At 45.5% G+C, this 16,287-nt stretch overlaps 1 protein-coding gene across 3 annotated transcripts in view; it reads right to left on the bottom strand.

The window, feature by feature from the left end:
• The window catches only part of LOC140194867 (solute carrier family 49 member A3-like), a 75,527-nt gene that overhangs the window by 54,888 nt on the left and 4,352 nt on the right, over positions 1-16,287 (bottom strand). For 2 of the 3 annotated variants that reach the window (XM_072252148.1, XM_072252150.1), the window contains exon 2: positions 2,546-2,704. In XM_072252148.1, the coding sequence (XP_072108249.1) occupies positions 2,546-2,704 (159 nt within the window). Of the gene's footprint in view, positions 1-2,545; positions 2,705-14,627; positions 14,696-16,287 lie in introns of those variants that run through there. The other variant, XM_072252149.1, reaches the window with a different exon arrangement.

The raw sequence follows: 16,287 nt of genomic DNA on the forward strand, positions 1-16,287 counted from the left end.
TCAAAGGCCTTCTGACAATCCAAGCACACAACACCCACCAATTATCCTTTGTCTGCCTTGCTTGTTATTTCCTCAAAAAATTCCAACAGATTTGTCAGGCAAGACTTTCCCTCAAAGAAACCACGCTATGGCCTATTTTATCATGCGCCTCCAAATATCCCAAAACCTCATCCTGAACAATCAACTCCAGCATATTCCCAACCACTGAGATTAGGCTAACTGCCTTATAATTTTATTTATTCTGTCTTCATCCCTTCTTGAAGAGTGGAGTAACATTGCAATTTTTCAGCTGTCTGGAACCACTCCAGAACCTAGTTTCTTGAAAGACCATTACTAATGCCTGCACAATCTCTTCAGCTAACTCCTTCAGAACCCTCAGGTGTAGTCCATCTAGTCCAAGTGACTTATCTACCTTCAGGCCTTTCGGCTCCCCAACCACCTTCTCCCCAGTAATAGCAACTGCACTCACTTCTGCCCTCAATACTCTCAAACTGGCAAACCACTAGTGTCTTCCATAGTGAAGACTAATGCAAAGTACTTCTATTCATTCCCCATTTGTTTGTCCCCCATTGCTACCTCTCTAGTATCATTTTCCAGTAGACCAATATCTACTCTTGCCTTTCTTTTACTCTTTATGTAACTGAAAAAAACTTTTGGTATCCTCTTTAATATTGTTGGGAAGTTTACTTCCATATTTCACCTTTCCCCCTTTGTTCCATTGCCTTGTGTAGGTACATCAGTTCCAGGCATCCAATGGACTCCTATCACCATCAGGTTTTCGCATCCAGTTACCTTGCTCACGTGGGACCCCATGTGCCTTAACCTCCTAGGCCAACCCACCAGCACAAACACACTGAATGGGTCAGGGTGGCATCTTGGTGGAGTACTGAAGGATTGTCATGCATCACAGAGCAGGTTCTAAAGCAAGGATCTGCGTGATCACCTATACCATCCTGACCTTTTCACCACGCACCAAAATAAATCATTATCTCACTATATCCATAATACTTTATTGACAGGAAAAAGACACTGTTTTATTTCTGATTTGTCTCTTCATTTAACCCTTTCCTGTACTTTGAGTGAGTTTGAATTGGGACCATGTGCGTGACTGAGGTTAACAGTGTAACAGTGAAGGGAAAAAAGTGGATATTTATTCATTAAACAAAATAATTTCCCAAATAAAGTATCTCGTCACCAATTGTAGCTTAAGAACTCTAAATGTTAACAAAGTGGGATTTAAATTCAGAAAATATGAGGCGTCCCAGGGCAGTTCCAATATAGCAAACATGGTCATACATTAGACGGTGCACTGAACAACACAACGGTATTGAGCGGTCTGTGTAACACTGTCACAGTGCCAGCACACACCCGTGTCATTTCCACTGCTGCCTGTAAGGATTTCATACATTCTCCCCATGACTGCACAGGTTTCCTCTGGGTGTCATAGAATCACAGAAACAGGCCCTTCAGCCCACCTAGGGTGCCCCGCCTTCCTCCCTCCCACATCACAAAGACATCCGGGTTCGTCAGTTAATGGGTCACACTGATGTAACTGGGTGGCGTGGGCTCGTTGTGCTGGAAAAGTGTACTACTGTGCTGTATCTCTAAATAACAGCAAATAACAACCTGATAACATTCAGCAGGAGCAGCTAAGGAAGTAAAGAAAGCCAGTATTAATCTGATGCCAGTCATCAGATGCAAGTCAAATAGGATAGCAGAATATAGTATTAATGGTAAGACTCTTGGCAGTGTGGAGGATCAGAGGGATCTTAGGGTCTGAGCCCACAGGACACTCAAAGCAGCTACGCAGATTGACTCTGCGGTTAAGGCGGCATACAGTGTATTAATCTTCATCAATTGTGGAACTGAATTTAGGAGCCAACAGGTAATGTTGCAGCTATATAGGACCCTGGTCAGACCCCACTTGGAGTACTGTGCTCACTTCTGGTCACCTCACTACAGGAAGGATGTGGAAGCCATAGAAAGGGTGCAGAGGAGATTTACAAGGATGTTGCCTGGATTGGGGAGCATGCCTTATGAGAATAGGTTGAGTGAACTCGGCCTTTTCTCCTTAGAGCGACGGAGGATAAGAGGTGACTTGATAGAGGTGTATAAGATGATGAGAGGCATTGATCCTGTGGATAGTCAGAGGCTTTTTCCCAGGGCTGAAATGGTTGCCACAAGAGGACACAGGTTTAAGGTGCTGGGGAGTAGGTACAGAGGAGATGTCAGGGGTAAGTTTTTTACTCAGAGAGTGGTGAGTGCGTGCAATGGGCTGCCAGCAACGGTGCTGGAGGCGGATACGATAGGGTCTTTTAAGAGACATTTAGATAGGTACATGGAGCTTAGCAAAATAGAGGGCTGTGGGTAACCCTAGTAATTTCTACGGTAGGGACATGTTCGGCTCAACTTTGCGGGCCAAAGGGCCTGTATTGTGCTGTAGGTTTTCTATGTTTCATCTTCTACTGAAGATAGAGTGCAACTACTTCAGCAGGCATCTCAAAACTGTCTATAAACAAACAAAATTATTTACGGTCAAACTTACTGAGGTTTTAAGTCCAAGTGTGTCCAGTATCCACGTAGACCCAAAGCCGAATGGAATTCCGACAACGAGGTAGACCATGGATAGCCAATTGACCTGGTCCATGGATATGTGGAAATAGCGGGCAGTCTGATCCGCGACTGGGGCAAACGTCAACCAACACTGGAACCAACAACAGGTCAAAGTGGAAAGAGTTTTCACAACTAATAACTGTACCATTACCATGATTAACACACAATTTATAGAACAAGATTTAACGCAGTTCCTTTCAATTAACACCAGGAAGCATTACACTGGGCACAGAAGGAGCTGCTACCTAGCCTGCATGGTAATGGCTGGAATGGTTCGTGCCCTGGCGATCACCAGTCGGGTTTCAGTTCCCATCTCTGTTCGTAAGGAGTTTCTACATTCTCCCTGTGACCGGATGGGTTTCCATTCAGTGCTCCAGTTTTCCACCACGTTCCAAACAGGTACCGGTCTGTGTCCGAGAGCTGTTGGTGAGCAATGTTGAGTGGGCTGCCCAACACAATTCTCACTGATGTGATTTGACGGAAACAATGCACTTCACTGCGTGTTTCAATGTGTTTCGACATACTAAACTAAACTTTATAACCCGCTGAGTTCATAACAGTTCCGGGCAACAGAAATCCAGCTAATCAATGTCTCCACGCTCACACCATAAACTCTAAGTTGAACCATTTGCATTCACTCCACCGAGCCATTCCAGACAGTCATACTCCACTTAAAATGAACTTCCCATGACTCTGACTTCAATGTCAACCATGAAATACCAAGATGACAGGTTCGTTAAGAGCTGTTGGGGAGGGTTTAAATTAATTTGGCAGGGGGTGGGAACCCGAGTGAAAGGACTCGGGATAGGACGATGGTGAAAAAGTAAAGATAGCGTGCAGTCAGACTGTCAGGAAGGGCAGGCAGCTGACTTAGTTGCAGCCAACAGGCTGAGTATCAAATCATTAGGGATGCAGAATCAGAAAGGATAACACATACGGTACTCAAAGTGTTGTATCTACAAACGTTGTAAATGCACATGGTATAAAAATTAAGGTGGATGATCTTGTTGCAATATTACAGATTGTCAGGTATGATGTTGTGGCCATCACTGAATCGTGGCTGAAGGATGGTTGTAGTTGGGAGCTGAATGTCCAAGGTTACACGTTATATCGGAGGGACAGGAAGGTAGACAGAAGGAATGGTGTGGCTGTACTGGTAAAGAATGGCATCGAATCAGTAGAAAGATGTGACATAGGATTAGATGATGTTGAATCCTTGTGGGTTGAGTTAAAAAACTGCAGGGGTAAAAGGACATTGATGACAGTTATATACAGGCCTCCCAACAGTGGCTGGGAGGATGACTACACATTACAACGGGAAATATAAAAGGTGAGTCAAAAGGGCAATGTTATGGTAGTCATGGGAGATTTTAACATGCGGGTCAGTTGGGAAAATCAGGTTGGTAATGGATTTCAAGAGAGTGAGTTTGTTGAATGCCTTTGATGGCTTTTTAGAGGAGCTTGTTGTTGAGCCTATGAGGAGATCAGCTATACTGGATTGGGTATTATGTAATGAACCAGAGGTGATTAGGGAGCTTAAGGTAAAAGAGCATTTAGGAATCAGTGATCACAGTATGATTGTGTTCAACTTGAAATTTGATAGGGAGAAAGTAAAGTCTGATGTAGCAGTATTTCGGTGGAGTAAGGGAAATTACAGTGGTATGAGAGAGGAGTTGGCCAAAGTAAATTGGAAGGAGCTGTTGCCAGGGATGTCAGCAGAGCAGCAATGGAATGCGTTTCTGGGAAAAATGAGGAAGATGCAGGACATATGTATTCCAAAAATGAAGAAATAGTCAAATGGTAAAATAGTACAACCACAGCTGACAAGAGAAATCAAAGCTATTGTAAAAACAAAAGAAAGGGCATACAACAAAGCAAAAATTAGTGGGAAGATAGAGGATTGGGAAGTTTTTAAAAACCTACAGAGAGCAACTAAAAAACTCATTAGAAGGGAAAAGATGAACTACGAAAGCAAATAGCAAATAATATCAGAGTGGATAGTAAAAGATTTTTCAAGTATGTTAAAAATAAAAGAGAAATGAGAGTGGAAATAAGGCCACTAGAAAATGAGGCTGGAGAAATAATAACGGGGGACAAGGAGATGGCTGATGAACTAAATGAGTATTTTGCGTCAGTCTTCACTGTGGAAGACAACGGCAGTCTGCCTGATGTTGTAGTGTGTGAAGGAAGAGAAGTGAGTGCAATTACTGTTACAAGATAGAAGGTGCTCAAAAAGCTGAAAGACCTAAAGGTATATAAGTCACCTGGACCAGATGAACTGCACCTTAGGGTTCTGAAAGAGGTAGCGTTAGAGATTGTGGTGGCATTAGAAATGATCTTTCAAAAATGATTCAATGGTGTCAGAAAGACTGGAAAATTGCAAATGTCAGTCCACTCTTTAAGGAAAGAGGAAGACAGTAGAAAGGAAATTATAGACCAGTTAGCCTGACCTCAGTGGTTGGGAAGATGTTGGAGTCAATTGTTAAGGATGAGGTGATGGAGTACTTGGTGTCACAGGACAAGATAGTACAAAGTCAGCATGGTTTCCTTCAGGGAAAATCCTGCCTGACGAACCTGTTGGAAGTCTTTGAAGAAATTACAAGTAGGATAGATAAAGGGGATGCAGTGGATGTCGTATATTTGGACTTTCAGAAGGCCTTTGACAAGGTGCCACACATGAGGCTGCTTACCAAGTTAATGGCTCATGGTATTACAGGAAAGTTACTAACATGGTTAGAGCATTGGCTGATTGGTAGGAGGCAGCGACTGGGAATAAAAGGATCCTTTTCTGGTTGGCTGTCAGTGACTACTGGTGTTCCACAGAGGTCAGTGTTGGGACCGCTTCTTTTTATGCTGTATATAAATGATTTAGATGATGGAATAGATGGCTTTCTTGCCCAGTTTGCAGATGATACGAAGATTGGTGGAGGAGCAGGTAGTGTTGAGGAAACAGGTAGGATCCAGACATGGGATCAAAGATTACAGGGAGAAGGCTGGGAACTGGAGTTGAGGAGGAGAGAAAAGAAAAGGATGGTGGAGTAGATTCGATGGGCCAGATGGCCTAATTCTGCTCCTATGTCTTATGGAGAAGAGCCTGCAGATGCTGCAGTCTGGAGCTACGAACCGCTGGGGAATTCAGCTGGTCGAGTTGAGCAGGAGGGAAACGGAGAAACTGCATTTGTGGCTGACATCCTGATTCAGGGCTGAGTGTAGAGGAGTGACAGTCGCTGTAAAGGGGCGAAGGAGGGGGCGGAGAGGTGAGAGGTAGAACCAGATGAGTCGGAAGTCAGGAGGAGGAGGGGAGGGAGATGGAAGAAGGGAAGATGGAGAGAGAGAGAGAGAGAGAGAGAGAGAGAGAGAGAGAGAGAGAGAGAGAGAGAGAGAGAGAGAGAGAGAGAGAGAGAGAGAGAGAGACAGAGGTCAGAAAGCGATGGGTGCAAACAGAAGGCTATGCTGAGGACGGTGAAGAGTGGAATCACCAGGGGGCTGATATGCTTGGGAATAGAACACCCAGGTGGTGTGTTGGTGATGGTCAGATGGAACCAGGTGAGTAGGGAGATGATAGACAGTTGGAGGCAGGAAGGTGGAGGGAGGGAGGGGTGGGGCACGGACTGGGAGGTGAGAGGTGGAACCAGGTGAGTAGGGAGATGACGGACAGATGGAGACAGTTGGAGGCAGGAAGGTGGAGGGAGGGAGGGGTGGGGCATGGACTGGGAGGTGAGAGGTGGAACCAAGTGAGTAAGGAGACAGGTGGAGCAGGGGAGGGAGATGGCAGAATGAGATGATGGACAGATGGAGATAATTGGAGGCAGCGAGGTGGCCTTGGACACAGAGACCTATTGCACCCGCCCAACAGAGAGGGCAGAGGCCGCTGCTGGGCATGGGCATACTGGGCTGGGGGCTATCCCCTAACGTTGGTGCAGCCCTGCAGCGTTCACTCTGTTATTGTTTTACCTTGTACTCAATGCATTGTGTAATGAATTGATTTGTATGAACAGGATGTACGACAGGTTTTTCACGGCACTTCAGTACATGTGACAATAATACACCAATTTACCATTTCCACCTGGCATGTGTCTCCCCAATGACTGCTCAAAGGCTCATTTCTCAGTCAAGTTGTGTACAAGTCTTCTGGTAACACAGCAGCACTTTTGGACGTAGCAGCCTCTCGGGGGCTGACCAGAAGTGTTTTTGTCTTTTTGAAACATCACTTTTCCAATCGCAAGATAATGTTAGACATCACAACAGCAAGCTGTTCGCTGGCAGAGCACAACTTGGTGCGGGCCGTATTGCTGTGTGCTACAGGAAGGCATCGGAGTCCGTGCACAGAGGTGGTGGGTGTGGCACAGCGTCCATACTGGGTCGGGGAATGTCAAGCAGCCCCTCCTCTTGTTGTTGCCCTCTGGTGGTCGGTCGGTGGAATGACAGCCTGCCTGTGTACTTTCAGCTGTAAACTGCTTGTTCTTGTCAATAATACCAGATTGATTCCTGGGATGGCAAGACTTTCATATGATGAAAAACTGGATCGACTAGGCTTATACTCGTTGGAATTTAGAAGATTGAGGGGGGATCTGATTGAAACGTATAAAATCCTAAAGGGATTGGACAGGCTAGATGCAGGAAGATTGTTCCCGGTGTTGGGGAAGTCCAGAACGAGGGGTCACGGTTTGAGGATAAAGGGGAAGCCTTTTAGGACTGAGATTAGGAAAAACCTCTTCACACAGAGAGTGGTGAATCTGTGGAATTCTCTGCCACAGGAAACAGTTGAGGCCAGTTCATTGGCTATATTTAAGAGGGAGTTAGATATGGCCCTTGTGGCTAAAGGGATCAGGGGGTATGGAGGGAAGGCTGGTACAGGGTTCTGAGTTGGATGATCAGCCATGATCATACTGAATGGCGGTGCAGGCTCTAAGGGCCGAATGGCCTACTCCTGCACCTATTTTCTATGTTTCTATACTCATCAATTTACCAGACACGTCACTCAGAGACATGGGCTGTAGATTTTTTTGTGTGACTGTGTGTTTACTGCTATCTTATATGTGTTATATGTACCAAATACTGTGTATGATTGTTGATACTATGTTTTGCACCTTGGCCCCGTAGTAACAGTGTTTCGTCTGTCTGTATTCATGAATATTCATGCAAGGCTCAATGACATTAAACCTGAACTTGAAATTTATGGTCAGCTGAATGTACATACATACAACTAAATGAAGCAACATTCCTCCAGACCACAGTGCAGCTAAAATACATACATCACACACACCACATAAAACAAAATATAACCACAAATTAATTCAAAATGCATGTGATGTGTGCAGCACAGGTAAATAGTAAACTGTGTGGTAACACCAAACAGCTCGATGTTCTAGTGAAGAGACCGAGTGGTAGCAGGGTAATCCACTGCTCGGTCTGCATTACCTACATCAACAACGCACCAATTACAAGCAGCACAGAACAGTCCAGCTCGGAACAGGCCATCCGGCCCACAATGTCTGTGATGACCATGTCAACCTAATGCTATCTGAATACACAAGGTCTGAGCAATTTGCTAATAATAATATTTTCACAGACGAGGAAGCAAAGAATATTTCAGCATTATTTGAAGGCACAGTGGCATCAGCACCGGACTTCGGACCGAAGACTCCCGAATTCGAATCCATGTCGGGCCACCCCTCCCGGACACGCTTTCCATCCGTGCCGGGTTGAGCGTCGAGCCAGCCACTCGGCCTCGTGAAAAACAGAGGTCAAGTCAGGAACGTTCATATCGTGACCCGGTTAATCCGAAAGGAGACTAATCCTGACACCATGCGCCAGACAAGAATGGCTGACTGTCTGGTGCGACACGCTAGGAAGGACCCCATCAAAAGCCTCATTCGAGTCAGTAAGACTTGCCTTTCTCTGCACAAAGCCATGCTCCCTGTCCTGTGGGGAAGTACCTTACTCTGATTGTCAGACGTTGTTTCATTGCAATTGGTTAGTTTAGAAACTGCAGCTGCTTTTCCCATCGGACAGCCACCTGATGTCCAGTTTCAAGTATCCTGGGTAAATAAAATAGCACATGGAAGGGACTTGCTCTCTTCTTCCTTTGTTTAAGGCAAAGCGATTGGGAAGGCATTTGATAAGGTGCCACACATGAGGCTGCTTAACAAGATAAAATCCTATGGCGTTACAGGAAAGATACTGGCATGGATAAAGGAATGGCTGACAGGCAGGAGGCAGCGAGTGGGAATAAAGGAGGCCTTTTCTGGTTGGCTGCCAGTGACTAGTGGTGTTCCTCAGGGGTCAGTATTGGGACCGTTACTTTTCACATTGTTTGTCAATGATTTGGATAATGGAACTGATAGCTTTGTGGCAAAGTTTGCAGATGAGATATGGAGATAGGTGGAGGGGTAGGTAGTGCTGAGGAAGCAATGTGATTGCAGCAGGGCTTAGACAAATTGGAAGAATAGGCAAAAGTGGTAAATGGAATAGTGTTGGGAAATGTATGATAACGTATTTTGGTAAAAGGAAGAATAGTGCCGACTATTATCTAAAGGGGGAGAAAGTTCAAACATCAAGGGTGCAGGGGAACTTAGGAGTCCTTGTGCAAGACTCCCAGAAGGTTAGTTTACAGTTTGAGTCTGTGGTAAAGAAGGCAAATACAATGTTGGCATTTATTTCAAGGGGATTAGAATATAAAAGCAAGGAGGTAATGCTGAGCTTTTATAAGATACTGGTCAGGCTGCACTTGGAGTATTGTCAACAGTTTTGGGCCCCATATCTCAGAAAGGATGTGTTGTCATTGGAGAGAGTCTAGAGGGGGTTCACGAGAATGATTCCAGGAATGAAGGGGTTAACATATGAGGAGCATTTGGCAGCTTTGGGCCTGTACTCACTGGAATTTAGAAGAATGCATGGGGATCTTTTTGAGACCTCTTGAATGTTGAAAGGACTAGATGAGGTGGATATGGAGAGGATGTTTCCTATGGTGAGGGTATCCAGAACTAGAGGGCACAGCCTCAAAACTGAGGGGTGACTTTTTAGACCAGAGGCAAGGAGGAATTTTTTTTAGCCAGAGAGTGGTGAATCTGTGGAATACTCTTCCATAGGCTATTGTGGAGGCCAAGTCCATAGGTGTATTTAAGGCAGAAGTTGATAGTTTCCTGAATGGTCAGGGCATCAAAGGATACAGCAACTAGGCGGGTGTATGGGATTGAGTGGGATCCAGGATCAGCCATGATGGAGTGGCACAGCAGACTCGACGGGCTGAATGGCCTAATTCTGCTCCTATGGTCCTATAATATGCTCTGCCCACACTTTTAACTAAGTATGCTTGTTAAATAATCAGCTTTGTATTGTCTGTAACTTGGGGAACATGAATGTTTGATTGAATTTTGACTGTTTGAAAATAAATGATGAATAGACCCATTCAGAGAGAGTGCTTTCTGTCTCACTTGCAGGACCTGCAAACCTGATTCAACATTATACTCCCTCCACTGACTAGCCATGATTTCTGAAATGCTCATAAACTCTATTCCTAAGAATTCTCTCCAGTAACTTCCTTACCACTGGTGAGAGACTCACCGGTCTATAGTTTCCAGGATTACCCCTGGTTCCATGCTTGAATAATGGAACAACATTAGATACCCGTCGTTCTCCAGGACCTTGCCTGTGGCTTGAGATGGCCGAACAAAATTGTTCAAGTAATTTTCCCATATTCCCAAATTCCCTCACCATTTAGAGATAGATCCATGGACTCTTCCCTGACGACCCTGTGCAAAAGACTTCCAATTTCATAAGAAATATTTCATCTCAATCCTAAGTGGCTGCCCCTTATTCTGAGAGCATGTCCTCTGCCTCCGGGCTCTCTCAGAAGAGACATCTTCTCAGCATTTACCCAGTCCATCCCTCAAGAATCCTCTTTCAATAAGATCACTTCTAATTGTTTTATTGCTTAAGTAAAGTTCCATGTAGGACAACGCCTCTACATCCAGGGACTTTGTACCAACTTCTCTGTATGGAAAACATATCTTTCATTACATATAAGGTTCACTCAGGTGTTCACTATTTCAGATGTGACATCACTACTGGCTCACACAATTGCAACAAGATTTAAGGAAACATGAAATAAAGACAAAATCCCTTTAGCTTTCTCCATTACCTGCTGTGCGTGTGTCTGTGTCTGCATTTCTCACACAACACGCTACTTAACAAATTTCTGCTCACTCATTAAACAATCTCGGAACTACAGCCTTGTACATCACAACTTGCCTTCTCATTTATTTGTGTCTGAAGGATTGCCTGCCATGCATTCACTGTCTTTCCAATTCACGCACATGCTGTGGGAGGTCATGTCAGAACACCAATCCCAAAGGTATCCTATTGGTCACCTACATGAAAATGACCCCAACTCATGCTAAAGATCATTTCAAAAGCCACAGACTTGTTCTAACACTCTCTCAAACAGGTTCTAGAAGTCCACATAGGTCAACCTGGATCCCTTCCATCCACTTTGGTTGAGACTAGTTCAAGATACAAATCTGGGAGGCTGTGGGAAGCCTATCAGACGGATCTCGGGGAGGGAGAGAATGGCTGTGATGAGAGATTAAGCATACTAGTTCCATACCCTTGTGTGAACAATAATGGGAAGCAGTAATTGAGCTCTGACCAGCAACCAATCCACATTTGGGATTGATAAGCAAGAGCAAATTAAAGGTAATCTTGAGGCTTCAGTCAGAGAAAGAAAAGCTCTACCTGAAGTTTTTTTTGCCCATTCCTTTTTCTATATCTGCTCAGTCAGGACAGAGGGATGCCAGGCAGGATGGTTGAATGTTACTTTTATGGGATATGGTAAGGAAGGGAGACCTCCAGTGTCCCTGAAGACTACAACTGCAAGAAGTACACCCAACTGCAGCTTCTAACAACCTGTGTTAAGGAGCTGAGCTGGAACTGGATGAATTCCAGATCATTCAGGAGGTTGAGGGGTGATAGATAGGACATATAGAGAGGTAGTTACACCCAAGGTGCAGGAAACTGGGTGACAGTCAGGAAGGGGAAAGGGGTTAAGGAGCCGGTGCAGAGTACCCTGTGGCCATCCCTCTCTACAACAGGTACATGACTTTGGGTATGGGGAGGGGAGGGGGTGACCTACCAGAGGAAAGTCACAAAGTCACAGCAGTCGGGTCTCTGGCACCAAGTCCAAGTCTGTGACTCAGAAGGGAAAGGCAGAGAAGAGGCACACTGTGGTGATAGGGGATTGTCAGTCAAAGGAACAGAAAGGAGGTTCTGTGGGCAAGAACGAAATTCTCGGATGGTATGTTGCCTCCAGGGTGCCAGGGTCTGGGACATCTCAGATCGAGTCCTCAGAATTCTTCAGAGGGAGGGTGAACAGCAAGAGGTTGTGGTCCATGCAGGTACCAATAACATGGGTAGGAAGAGAGATGAGGTTCTGCATTGGGAGCTCAGGGGGTTAGGTGCCAAATTTTCAGGATTGCTAGCCACGCTACGTGCTAGTGAGGCCAGAACTTGGAAGATTAACAATTGACTAAGGAGTTGGTGTAGGAGGGAGGGCATAAGAATTTTGGATCATTGGGCTCTCTTCCAGGGAAGGTGGGACCTGTACAGAAGGGACGGTTTGCACCTGAACTGGAGGGGGACTAGTATCCTAGTGGGAAGGTTTGTTAATGCTGCACAGTGGGGTTCAAACTAGAGTTGCAGTGGGGTAGGTGGGGGGTTGGGAACCAGAGTGCCAGAACAGTTAGTGAAGAGGTTGTGGAGACAGATGTTGATAAGACCTCAGACAAAGTCAGGAATATACAGACTGTAGTGAGAAGCACAAGATTGTTATAGTTGGCAGTTTTAACTTCCCACATAGTGAGTGGGAGTCCCATACCGTCAAAGGACAAGATGGGATAGAGTCGTCAAATGCGTTCAGGAAACCTCTCAACAAGAAGTCCCAACAAGAGAGTTGTGCTACGCTGATCTGCTTTTAGGGAACGAGACAGGGCAGGTGACAGAAGTTTGTGTACAGGAACACTTTGCATCTTGTGGTCACAAAGCCATTAGTTTCAAAGTACATATGCAAAAAGCTATGTCTGCTCTTCGGGTTGAGGTTCCAAATTGGAGAAAGACCAATTTTGATAATATCAGAAATGATCTGATAAGCAAGCATTGGGTCAGGCTGTTTTCTGGCAAAGGAGTACTTGGAAAGTGGGAGGTCTTCAAAAAAAAAAACAGGTTTGAGAGTACAAAGCTTGTATGTGCCTGTCAGAATGAAAGGTAAAGACACAACTGTAGGGAACCTTGGTTTTCATGAGATATTGAGGCCCCGGTTAAGGAAAAAAAGGAAGTGCATAGCAGGTATAGGCAAGTAGGAACAAGGAAATGAGGAGGAGGAGTATCCGAAGGGATTCCACAGATATGTTAAGAGCAAAAGGAACAAAACTGGTCTTCTGAAAGATCAGAATGATAATCCATTATGGAGCCAAAACAAATGGGGCAGATTTTAAAACAACTCTTTGCATCTATATTTACTTGGGAGGTGGTTACAGCGTCTACACAAGTGAGGTAAAGCAGCATCAACTTCATGGACCCTGTACAGATTACAGAAGAGGAGGTGTTTGCTACCCCGAGGCAAATCCCCAGGGCCTGGCAAATTGCTCCCTTGGACCCAACAGGAGGCAATTGCAAAAATTGCCTGGACCCTAGCAGATATATTTAAAACATCCTTAGCGACAGGAGAGGTACCAGAGGATTGGAGGATAGACAATGTTGTTCTGCTGTTTAAAAAAGGATCTAAAGTGAAACCAGAAATTACAGGCTAGTGCGTCGGACATCAGCTGAGGGAAAGTTACTGGAAGGTATTCTAAGGAACCAGATATACAAATATTTGGATAGACACAGACTGATTAAGGATAGCCAGTATGGCTTTGTGCATGGAAAGTCTTGAAGAAGCCAATCTTATAGTTTTTCGAGAAAGTTAGCGGGAAAGTGGATGAAGGCAAGGCAGTGGATGCTGTCTACATGGACTTCAGTAAGGCATTTGACAAGGTCCTGCATGGGAGGTTGGTGAAGAAGATTCAGTTACTCGGCACTCAGGATGAGGCAGTAAATTGGGTTTGTGGGAGAAGCCAGAGAGTGGTAGTAGAGGGTGGTCTTTCTGTCTGGAAGCCTGAGACTAGTGGTGTACCACAGGGATCAATGTTGTTTGTCATCTATATCAATGATCTGGATGATAGTGTGATTAACTGGATCAGCAAACTTGCAGATGACACCAAGATTGGGTGTGTAGTGGACAGTGAGGAAGGCTATCATGGCTTACAGAGGGATCTGCATTAGTTAGAAAAATGGGCTGAAAAATGGCATATGGAACTTAATGCAGAAGGTGCGAGGTTTTGCCCTTCAGTAGGACCAACCAGGGTAGGTCTGACACAGTGAACACTGAGGATTGTGGTAGAACAAAGGGATCTGGGAATACAGGTACACAATTCATAGAAAGTGGTGTCACAGGTATATAGGGCCGTAAAGAAAGCTTTTGGCACATTGGCCTTCATAAATCAATGTATTAAGATGGGATGTTATGTTGAAGTTGTACAAAACATTGTTGAGGCCTAATTTGGAGGATTATGTGCAGTTTTTGTCTCTTGCCACCAACCAGGAAGCATGTAAACAAGGTTGAAAGAGTACACAGAAAATTTACAAGAACGTTGCCAGGTCTGGAGGACCTGAGTCATAGGGAAAGATTGAATAGATGAGAACTTTGGAACGTAGAAGATTGACAGATTTGATGGAGGTATACAAAATTATGAGGGGTACAGATAGGGTAAATGTACGCAGGCTTTTTCCACTGAGGTTGGGTGGGACTGCAACCAGAGGTCATGGGTTAGGGGCGAAAGGTGAGAAGTTTAAGCAGAACATGAGGGGAACCTTCTTCACTCAGAAGCTTGTCAGAGTGTGGAACAAGCTGCCAGCACAAGTGGCTATAGCAACAGGCTGACGAAACTCATGGATGAGACAAGAGTGGTCACAGGTACCTGAAATCAAAAGCTTTTGAAATAGGCAAACATGAGGAAATCTGCAGATGCTGGAATTTCAAGCAACACACATCAAAGTTGCTGGTGAACGCAGCAGGCCAGGCAGCATCTCTAGGAAGAGGTACAGTCGACGTTTCAGGCCCAGACCCTTCGTCAGGACTAACTGAAAGAAGAGATAGTAAGAGATTTGTAAGTGGGAGGGGGAGATCCGAAATGATAGAAGACAGGAGTGGGAGGGATGGAGCCAAGAGCTGGACAGTTGATTGGCAGTTCATCTGGAAGACCATTTCGCTGAACACTTACGCCCTGTCCGCCAGAGAAAGCAGGATCTCCCAGTGGCCACACATTTTAATTCCACGTCCCATTCTAAAATGTCTATCCATGGCCTCCTCTACTGTAAAGATGAAGCCACACTCAGGTTGAAGGAACAACACCTTATATTCCGTCTGGGTAGCCTCCAACCTGATGGTATGAACATTGACATCTCTAACTTCCGCTAATGCCCCACCTCCCCCTCGTACCCCATCCGTTATTTATTTATATACACACATTCTTTTTCTCTCTCTCCTTTTTCTCCCTCTGTCCCTCTCACTATACCCCTTGCCCATCCTCTGGGGTTTTCTCCCCCCCTCTCCCTTTTCTTTCTCCCTGGGCCTCCTGTTCCATGATCCTCTCATATCCCTTTTGCCAATCACCTGTCCAGCTCTTGGCTCCATCCCTCCCCCTCCTGTCTTCTCCTATCATTTTGGAATTCTGTAGATGCTGGAAATTCAAGCAACACACATCAAAGTTGCTGGTGAACGCAGCAGGCCAGGCAGCATCTCTAGGAAGAGGTACAGTCGACGTTTCAGGCCAAGACCCTTGGTCAGGACTAACTGAAGGAAGAGTTGGTAAGAGATTTGAAAGTTGGAGGGGGAGGGGGGGATCCAAAATGATAGGAGAAGACAGGAGGGGGAGGGATGGAGCCAAGAGCTGGACAGGTGATTGGCAAAAGGGATACGAGAGGATCATGGGACAGGAGGTCTGGGAAGAAAGACAAGCGGGGGGGACCCAGAGGATGGGCAAGGGGTATATTCAGAGGGACAGAGGGAGAAAAAGGAGAGTGAGAGAAAGAATGTGTGTATAAAAATAAATAACAGATGGGGTACAAGGGGGAGGTGGGGCATTAGCGGAAGTTAGAGAAGTCAATGTTCATGCCATCAGGTTGGAGGCTACCCAGACGGAATATAAGGTGTTGTTCCTCCAACCTGAGTGTGGCTTCATCTTTACAGCAGAGGAGGCCATGGATAGACACATCAGAATGGGAATGGGATGTGGTATTAAAATGTGTGGCCACTGGGAGATCCTGCTTTCTCTGGCAGACAGAGCGTAGGTGTTCAGCAAAGCAGTCTCCCAGTCTGCGTCGGGTCTCGCCAATATATAGCACCGGACGCAGTATATCACTCCAGCTGACTCACAGGTGAAGTGTCGCCTCACCTGGAAGGACTGTCTGGGGCCCTGAATGGTGGTGAGAGAGGAAGTGTAAGGGCATGTGTAGCACTTGTTCTGCTTACACGGATAAGTGCCAGGAGGGAGATCAGTGGGGAGGGATGGGGAGGACGAATGGACAAGGGAGTCGCGTAGGGAGCGATCCCAGTGGAATGCAGTGAGGGGGGGGGAG

This window comes from Mobula birostris, chromosome 3, assembly GCF_030028105.1.
Source record: "Mobula birostris isolate sMobBir1 chromosome 3, sMobBir1.hap1, whole genome shotgun sequence".
In the NCBI taxonomy this organism is placed as follows: Eukaryota; Metazoa; Chordata; class Chondrichthyes; order Myliobatiformes; family Myliobatidae; genus Mobula; species Mobula birostris.